Source organism: Watersipora subatra, chromosome 3 (assembly GCF_963576615.1).
Source record: "Watersipora subatra chromosome 3, tzWatSuba1.1, whole genome shotgun sequence".
Classification (NCBI taxonomy): domain Eukaryota; kingdom Metazoa; phylum Bryozoa; class Gymnolaemata; order Cheilostomatida; family Watersiporidae; genus Watersipora; species Watersipora subatra.
The window spans coordinates 52,851,718-52,861,909 of NC_088710.1; the positions used below are offsets into that span (position 1 = coordinate 52,851,718).

At 35.6% G+C, this 10,192-nt stretch overlaps 1 protein-coding gene across 1 annotated transcript; it reads right to left on the minus strand.

Annotated features, from left to right (window-relative positions):
- Positions 1 to 30: 30 nt before the first annotated feature.
- On the minus strand, positions 31 to 10,192 carry LOC137391666 (14-3-3 protein epsilon-like). Its single transcript, XM_068078182.1, has 6 exons — positions 10,035 to 10,192; positions 5,345 to 5,547; positions 3,794 to 3,900; positions 3,387 to 3,584; positions 938 to 1,083; positions 31 to 541 (listed from the first exon to the last, which is right to left on the minus strand). Exons 1-6 carry the CDS (start codon positions 10,096 to 10,098, stop codon positions 480 to 482), a joined length of 780 nt encoding a protein of 259 aa, XP_067934283.1. The 5' UTR covers positions 10,099 to 10,192; the 3' UTR covers positions 31 to 479.

Sequence of the window (10,192 nt, forward strand, 5' to 3'; positions counted from 1 at the left end):
TTCATTAGAAGATAAGCAGAACTAATCTTCTGTTTATCAGAGGTTCTTTAGAGAAGTAGACAATAACAATGCTTTTGAGCACATGCTCATTCCACTAATTGGGTGTTCTAATTTGCACGCTGTCAAAATTGATAAAACAATAGTATAGATGTGGTACTAACACCTTAGAATCACTACACACATAGCAGGCACAATAGGTAAGATAACATATTTTTAAAAACGAATTAACTATTGCCAAATATGGTGACCTCAAAAGTTTTCGGTTTAGTAAACAAATCATAATGTAGTGATTGGGAGCAAGGAAAGAAAGCAAAACGCAGAATATACTATAAGTGGTCTAAACTAATTTGTAACAGAAGAAAGATAAAGCATTTAGATGGGTGTGATATAAAGGCTGTAGATGGCGTAGAATTCATGATTGTAAGCCTTCCTGCTGTTAAATATTAAATAATCACAAAATACAAAAGGTATAAAGTTGTTCAGGCGTCTGGATTCCCTTCCAAATCTTGAAGCTCGGTGCCATCACCTTCTTTGCCTGCATCTGAAATGATTAGAATGATTACTGATTAAGTAGTAAACAGTGTACAACTTGTGTTTATAGTAAAAGTGATATGAACAAATAGAGTAACCTTGAATGTCTTCTACAACACTATGTAGATACTACATTTATGAGTCACAGAGAAAGGTTATGTGATTATGTAAGCTAACAGAAAGTTTGACAAGGAATTTCTGTGGTACAAATATTTGGCTGCTGACTGAAAGCTCTAAGGAAGGTGCAAAAAGCTTTCGTATTGCTAGTGTGAGCAGCAAACATGAGGCTAGTTATACATATTCGTGCAGGCCATTGACATGTTCAGTGATACCCGATAAATTCACTCAAAAAGGCCAAAATCGGCTTAGATTGTGAATGGATAGTAAGTAGCCTTATGCAGCTCACCATCTCCTTGCATGTCAGAGGTCCAAAGGGTAAGATTGTCTCGAAGCAGTTGCATTATTAGAGTAGAGTCTTTGTAGCTCTCCTCACTGAGAGCATCCAGTTCAGCTATTGCTTCATCAAATGCAGCCTTGGCGAGTCGACAAGCCCTGTAATCGGCATAGTAACATGCACAGCAGGTTTTTCTCAACAAGGTGCAATTTAATGTGCAAGTTTTGAAATTTTCAAGTGCAGATGAAAATTGCAAAACTCAAGTGCACATGGCGACAAGCCCAACGCCACGACTAGCTATGCTATTGCGTATTATGGGTTTCATCACTCTTCCAGCTTTTTTTGTTTGCTTCACTAATTTTTGTTGATGAAAATAAATCACAAATCACATGTTATGACAAACCACATTGTTAGGATTGTGAAGGAGAGATAATTAAATGTGTGAAATATGCTAATCCATAAGAAACTTTAAAACAGTCATAATTGGAAAGAACAACAAAAGGCGAGTATTTTACGATAGAACAAACAAAGCAGCACCCAATTTCAAAATGGGTCTCAAAAATATGACCAACAGTATGCGAGAAATTCAGGCTACTAGGGGCAGAAAAGCAGCTGGAGTTCAACCTCTACCAATGAATATATATATATTACTTAATTAGTAATAATTTCATTTGAAAAAAAAATTCAATCATAAAAGTATACTTATGAACTATAGCAATATAATTCACTTTAAAACTCACTTTTTTTAGAACAAATATTCCTATGAGAATACGCTGAATACCTATGATAACTTCTACATACAGTAAAGTACAGGACATTACGCATATCGTTGAAACAAATTCATTATATAAAATTATGTAAAAACTGCATTAAGAAAATGCTAATCAGTAAAAAGAGATTTTCTATTATTATTTTGCTCAAGAAGACATGAATTAAAGTGTGGATTTGACAATGCGTAGGTTTGAAGGGGAAGATGCTATAGAGATATGTGGCGTAACGCTGCAATTTAAATAACTGATATATATATTGTTACTTTTTTCCCTTTTTAGTTTGTGACCACTTCTTCACTTTCACTTAAAAAACTTCAATGCATCAAAAAACTTTGGACAACGTATGTTGGGAAGCAATTCGAAGGTAAAGTCAAATCCTGTAAAATCTATTTAAACGTCATGGTGCTGTAGTTTTCAACCTTCTCTTATGGTGGGATTTTATGAGAAGTGATGTTCAAATAGAGGGTGGCACTGTATTTTTCGACTGGCTCGTCAGAATTTTAAGAAGATAAATTCCGATAGAAGCGATGCGAATGTCGCCTATATTTTGTACTCTCTTTCGGGCGGAGCGACATTAATGCTGTTGGCCCCAGTATTTTTGTTAAACCATTGTTCATATATCGAATTATCAGACCGAGTTGAACAAGGAACTACCTTGACTAAGATAATAGCCGGATACAGTTATTAATCATTTCAATAGTGTCGCTTTCTAAGTTTTAAAAAACTGTAAAACTTTGGAGTTAGAAAACAGATTTCGATACGCCATAACAATGGATGTCATGACATCTTATGGTGTTCCTCAAGAGTATTCTCATAGCTCATCAAAACGCTTCAGTTCTTCAAAATGGATCGGATTTAGTCCTTAGCGACTTTGAATCAGTGTGTAGTTCTGATGATTTTAACAATCGATCTTCTCTGGTATACCTTTACTAAATCCATGGCAACCACTACAGCCAACAACGAAAGAATTAATTGTTATTGATGTAACCGAGTCATTATTAGTACCACTTTGTGGACACTTTTTTACTGATCTCTGTTTCTATTTTGGGTTCATAGAGATCAAAGAATGTCAAAGTGGCGGACAAATAGATGTGGTGTTCAATTAAAGGGTGGCGCTGTATTTTTGCAACCATTATCCTATAGTGGTGTTCTATTAGAGGTGGCATTCTATTAGAGGTGGCGTTTAAATTAAGGTGACATTCAAATAGAGGTTTTACAGGATTTGCTGGAATTTCACACCGCATGCTGGAAAGTTTAAATGTTAAGACAATTGTAAGCAGAGGTATTACTAAAATGCAAGCTTTACCAACATAAAGTTATTAAGAAATTCATAAAGATTTAAAAATAGTTGTTACGCAAAGAGGCAATTTCTATAAATAGCTGCATTACATACAAACAAAATAAAACAAATTAGCCAACTGAATATATAGGGGCAAAGTCAGTTTCGCCAAATTTCATTTTGGAGCAGTAACAGCCAAGCAGCATTTTATCTGATTCTGTTTTTATTTCACCACTGAACCAACCATGCATGACAGCCTCCTCTGCAGGAATTGCAGTGGAGTATTTTTGGTAGACAAGACTGGCTGGTTTTAGTGAGTGTACAGGTCATAAGTTGGTCTTACTGCAATGATCATTTGCGGTTGGTGTAAAACTTATTTTCCCACTATTATTTTATATGCCAAACATCTCACCTATCAGGAGAATTGAGAATTTCATAGTAAAAGACTGAGAAATTGAGCGCAAGACCAAGTCTAATGGGATGAGTAGGAGGCAATTGTGCAAGAGCGATGTCGCTTGCAGACTTGTAGGCTTTTAAGCTATTTTCTGCAGCCTCTTTTCTTTCATTGCCAGTGGCGAACTCTGCCTGGTATCTATGGTAGTCACCCATCCTACAAATGGTGTGGCAGCATTAGAGGAATATATTCACTTTAAATACTAATGACAAATGTAAATTAGCTGGTTTTTATCATCTTAAAGCCTGAAACAAAAATTGATGTTTGGGTCAACATGAAACCCAACGCTAACCAACAATCCGATCTCTTTTGTTGAGCACCTTTCTTTACCAACTGCATTATCTGTATATTTTTAAAAGACTTACATTTTCTTGTAAAAGACCTGTGACTCTCCAGATCTGGACGATGGAAAAAGATGATCTTCTATAATGGTGAGAATGTCATCGCATATGTCAGTCAACTCTTTTTCAACCTACGAAACACGAATTATATTGTTTGCTGGCCAACCCAGATGCAGGCCTCCCTCCATAACAGATAAAAACTTCCAACAGTATGCTAAGGGCACAGGTTTACAAATAACTAGAGCTTCACGACATGGCAATTTAATTGCTTGGTGGCAATTTTGAATGTGCACAATTTGAAAATCGCCATCATTTAAAAATATATCAGCAATCATATAAATGATATAATTGTGTAATGCCGATTTATATCAATAACATCTAACAATTTTTAGAGCTAGCGATGCTGGAACTAAAATACAATAAGTCATAAAGTCATATGATACGCTCATTTTATGGTCTTCCACGCACACGATCATTCATGAAATAAATGTTTCTAATTATCATGAGCACAAAACAGTTTCCTTCTACGTTAACATATAAAAATATATACAGTCAAACATGGATAACTCAAACTTCACCGGACCGAGTGAAAGTGTTAGAGTTATCAGAGCGTTTAAGTTATCAGAGCACTGTCACAAGTCCATGTATTTATTAGTAGATACATGTACATACACAAACTATAATATAAATCAAAAGCATAAATGGCTTGTTTCGAATTAAATGCTTTTAATGTAAAATTTAAAAATTTTTTACCAGAAAGTATAGAGATTTTTCTATTACTTGAGATTTGTTTGTTGTTTTAGGTGATGTGACGGTCAATGCGTTTTTCAGATTAAAATTGGCAAAACTTGATCGCTGTCGAAATGCTCAGAAGGAAAGTCGTCTTTTTCTTTTGAGCGTTTTAACCAAGATCGATTTTGCCGATTTTTCTTGAAGTTTATGCCAAGGTTACCTCACTTTTCCTTGCTTTCGAAGGACCATCGCTAAGTGGATGTTTGGTAAAAATCAAACTTTACCAAGCCTTTTGAAAAGTCGTTGACAAAAATATTTTGTGGATGATGGTAATAATGATGCCTATGAACTACTAAAAGTTGAGGTTTATCTCTATGGCTTGGAATAAAGTGATATTCTAAAGCGATAACAACCGCCTCGGTAGCCATTGGGCAAAAAACTGTTCGAGTTAACGAAGTTGAGGTCGAGTTAACGAAGTTGAGGTCGAGTTATCTGAAGCAATTTATCATTGTGTGGGAACGGACCAAACAAAACCGTTCGAGTTAGCCATGTGTTCGAGCTATCCAACGGCGAGTTATCCATGTTTGACTGTATTAACAAAAAGTTGCAACTTTATTCACATAATAATAATAACAAGATCGCGATATATCGCGATTCGTCTATAAATATGCAATTCGTGATATATCGCGATTTGATTTTGCAAATTTGCAATATCGAATCATCTTGTGATTTTTGAAAATTTGTGAAGCTATGCAAATAACAATCAGTTGAGCGAGTCCAAAGTGAATAGCAGTCTGAACCATCGGACTAGCCCTACCAAGAATAAGAGAGTAGGTGACCTACCAGCTTCCTGTAGCCATTCATCAATTCCAGCTTAGAAGCAGCAGCACCCTTTGATTCTTCCTTCTGCTCAACGCTGCTCACGATTCTCCAAGCTGTCCTTCTAGCTCCTATCACATTCTTGTAAGCGACCGAGAGAAGGTTTCTTTCCTCAACAGTTAGTTCTTGGTCTAAACAGGCTACTCTCTTCATGCTGTCAACCATTTCTGAAAATCAAACAAAAACATGCCCATTTTATAACACACACGGGCACGCATGCACACACAGACAATTGATTACCTTGATTAACAGGCAATAACTATTACACTCCATGAAGTAATTATTAAATTATTATTGAATTCGAAAAATAAATTTATTAGTATCTGCAGAGGTTAATAACTGAAAATAGTACACATATTATAACATTAGTACAGAACCCACAACAGCCCTAACAATAAATTATTATTAGTTTTTTCCACTATAAAGCTTTAATTTGTTCATTTACACCGAACACCGTTTGAACACGTAAAACTGATGCAAACCGAGAGTGACCGTAGACAAGCCAGACATACACATATGATAGACAGTAAACAATAACACTTAGCATGATCTAATGTTTCTAGCACATTAAATAAATTTGAACCTGAACATCTTTCTAGTTGGAGTTGCACTGTATTTGCTGAATTGAAATGAATTTTAAAATATTTAAAACAGATATTAACAGCTACTGGTATACAGTAGACACTCCTATAACGTATACCTCCTAAAACTTAAATTCCAGATAACATAAAGAATTTATGTGAAGTTTTTGCTTCGTACTACAGAAAAAACTTCATATAACATAATGTGTCAAGTCGGCCAAGTTCTCAAATTCGATTTAAATGTTAATTTATCTTACCACACTTGCGAAAGAAACGCCGTGCAAATAGCACTATATATATATATAGATACAACTTTGAGAAAACAGAAATTAGGTAGCTGCGAAATTGTTTGTAAATACTTGAAGGTGATCAGTTGGCACAGGTGTTACAGCGTCGCTCTACCAATCTGAATGTGACGAGTATGGTCAAAAGTTCTCTTTTGTCCTAAACCTTGACCTCCAGATACAGATAGACAATGAACCAGTAGTATCACTTTTTTAAAGTAAAAATGTTTTGTTGTTTTGCTTTATTGTCGACGTATAAAATATTTTTTTTTAGTTCTACTTAACAGGATAGACTGCTGTTTGCTGAAAAAATAAGTAAATCATTGTTAATGAACGTCGAAGATATGCGCTCCCCATCAACTTATTGCAAAATTACAGCAATTATGGTCTATATGGAATGAGAAAAATTGATCAGAATAATGAGAAAAGTTGTTGATGCAAACCAATAATACTGCAGTTACCGTACAGCCCACAAAATTAAGAAAGTTAAGTCAAGTTTTTTCTTTTTGTATGTCCAAAGGGGCGAGTTTGGAAAGAGCTTGGAACGGATTAGGCAATTTACATGTATTTTTCTGTTCTTATAATGTAAAGGTTTTGGAGCAGATTATTTACGTTGTAGGAGTGCCTACTGTATTGGCAATCAGCTCTCTCCTTTCAGCTCTCATTCTAACAAAAACCAACTGATGATGCATAGTTTAGAGGCAAAGCTGCCATTCATAAATGAAAGCATCTGATACATAAACATCCATGTAGATATTCAGAGTATACCAGAAAAGTCTCTGTCTTCAAACCTTATAACTGAATATATTGAATAACAAGGCCCATGCAATTGACTCTTCTTTCATACAAAACAATATCTGTCATGTACGTGAGGTGAGTCAAAGTTCTGGTTGTGAAAAATGAAACACTGTTACGTGCTTCACCCGCACAAAATTAGTTGTAAGTGCCTGTCTAAAATCATGCTTGACTAGGCGGCTATCAGAACGTTTAATCAATGAGAGTAAACTGAATTATAGTTTTGTATCCTTGATACAACTTATGGCCTTCATTTAGAAAACTAAACATTTTTTTCTCATATGGCTTGTTGCAAATCAAAAGGCAAAATGAGCCAATTTATGTTGACATAGTAAAAGCTGGATTAAGTAGTTATTATTTGTTGTCTAGATTTTTATATTATTTGATAATCACATTTTAGCTGTTTTGAATATACTACAGATGTGAAATTAGTTGACACACCTGACCAATGGATCTTACCTCCGTAGAGTTAGCAGTTCCTGCAAACTACAAACCTATTAAAAGTTGATCCATTAAACAAAAACTGGTGTTACCGGAGTGACCATCGTAATTATACGTAATAAGCCTCTATGATGAGCCACATCCAGGTTTACCTCGATAACAGTTTAATGACAAATCATAAACTACAATTGAAGACAAAGCAATATATTACATAAACACATGGCTATGTTTTGTCATTGTTGTTCAATATACGTGCTTTACAACAGAAATTATTATGTTTCCTATCTAGAAAGGGCGCAAGTATGGACAGTGTTCATATATTTAGGCTGCTGTATGGAGATAGTAACGAATCCAGATGCCAACAGGATACAACCCTTAGACGGTTGGAGATGTATGCGCAATATTCAACAAACAGAACAATTGGTACCTTAAAGGTTGATTTGCAAAAAAATTCACATTACAGTTATTTGGTATCAAAAGATTCACCATGTCTTACTCTGCTGTGTTCTAAGTGCAAAATATGCAGAAATGTGATTACAAGAGCTCTTAAAAGCTAAAAAACGAACAGTTAATGGCCGCCATCACAAGACTGCCATAGATTAGAATCTCTTTGCAAAATGCCTCAAATGGGTCGTAGTTGTACAAGATGGCTTCTGTTTACACTTTCACGCAACCTCATTCGTCGAAATATTTTCACAAATATACTTCACGCATTCAATAAAATCACGTCTACTGTTCTTACGTGTCTATTTTATCATCATTGTAATGCTGTCACTTTCAGCACTGATAATATTTTAAGATAATAATTTATTAAGCACCGTTTAATATTTTAATCTTAGCTCGAAGGAGTACATATCATTGTCTGATAAACATGACGAGCCTGTTGGTCACCTGTGATAATCGAAAAATGCTAAAGAAATTTTTCGCGAAGTATGGGTCACATGATCAGACTACAACTAGATGATTAGACCAAGCCAAAACAAAACTGTAAAGTAGCGAGCGTCTATAATTGATACGGGGTCTTCGGTAAAACCCCAAGTGTTTGTATTAAACTAGTGCTACGAGAAGTTTTATATTGAGCCTTTTATTGGCCTTTCAATTCACGTGAGAACATCACGTGTCAAAACAATAACCAAATCGTTTGACTACGTCAGAGGAATAAACTGATTCCAATCTACAGCGGTTTCGTGATGGTGGCGATTAACTGTTCGTTTTTGAGCTTTTAAAAGCTTGTAATCACATTTCCACATATTTTGCACCTACAACACAGCAGAGTAAGACATGGTGAATCTTTTGATACCAAATAACGGTAATGTGAATTTTGTTGCAAGTCCACCTTCAAGGAAAAGATAGTCATCATATACTTATCTACCAACGGATTAGAATCTCCATGTGGAAGCAATATTCTATGAAAAAAGAGACATCAATTGACAAGCTAGAACAGGTCAGAGGCGACTGGAGACACGTACCAGATACTGCCAGACATGATGACAATAACAAAAACTTATAATCCCCTCCTTAATCCGATACATTTCCCTTGACATACACAAGCGCTAGCCTTCCTGGCAGACGCGAACCATCCTATCATGGCATCACCTCCTACTCGACCCGCACCTAATAGATGACGTACCCAGAGACAGTGTCCACTCACATATCAACCCCCCATCTACATCTAGAATACCAGCCTAAATACCCAGTCATATGTTCACAGGCTAATAGAGACATCTATAAAAGAGGACAGTTACAATTGCTCATCCTCTTTTGCATTCACCGCCTCGTAGACGTACGAGAAACAGCTTAAGAGCGTAGCAGCTGTTTAGTGTAAAGGTATAGCCTACTTACTCTTTAAGCTTATGTTATTGTTATTATTCTATTCATTCTATAAATTTGTTATTGGTGTAATAAGATGTTGGTTTTTAAGAATAAAATACGTATTTGATACCAAACACTATCTTGGTACTGGCATAGCTACGGTTGCATTGAAATCTAGACCAAGCCTCTTAGACTAAGCCAATAACACTTAACCAACTCAGTAAAATGAATTCACCACAGAAATAATTAATCACAAATCTATAACATAGTCAGAAGTGCAGAAATAATCAATCATTGGTGTTGTGTAGGTGTCATCGTGTAAGGGAATTCTTTGCATTAACTACGCAACAAGGCTAGAGTGGTTACTTTGAATTTCGCTATTCATATTTTTAAAAACTCGTTCGAATCATACACTACAAAAACCTGCATTTTAGTTATTCAATAAGCGGCAGTTATAAATGACTGAGCACTTTTGATTTCTCGCATTTAGTGATATCTTGAAACTCGGCGAATACGCCGGATTGGGGCCAAAGATGGGATTAGCGTTATGACCTTCATATTTTAAAAACCAGTAACGTATCGGGTTGAAAAACTTAATTCTTACGTTTTAAAACTGATAAAATGATACACTAATGCATCGAACCTATAGATAGCATAGTTATGCTGACTACATTACATTATTGTACAGGATATCAAATGTTCAATGGTATGTCACAGTAGCCTAATTTGCTGTATAGCTACCGTCGTATCTTTCAGCTTGTTCAGCTAATTTTGCTTGATATACATTGTCTTCTCGGTCCGCCATTGCCAGCAGTAAATTGTAACCAGAAGCGATTGACTGGTTTCCGCACAAACAGCTTTCAACGCAATAACAACCGTGAAGTGCTTTACAAATATGG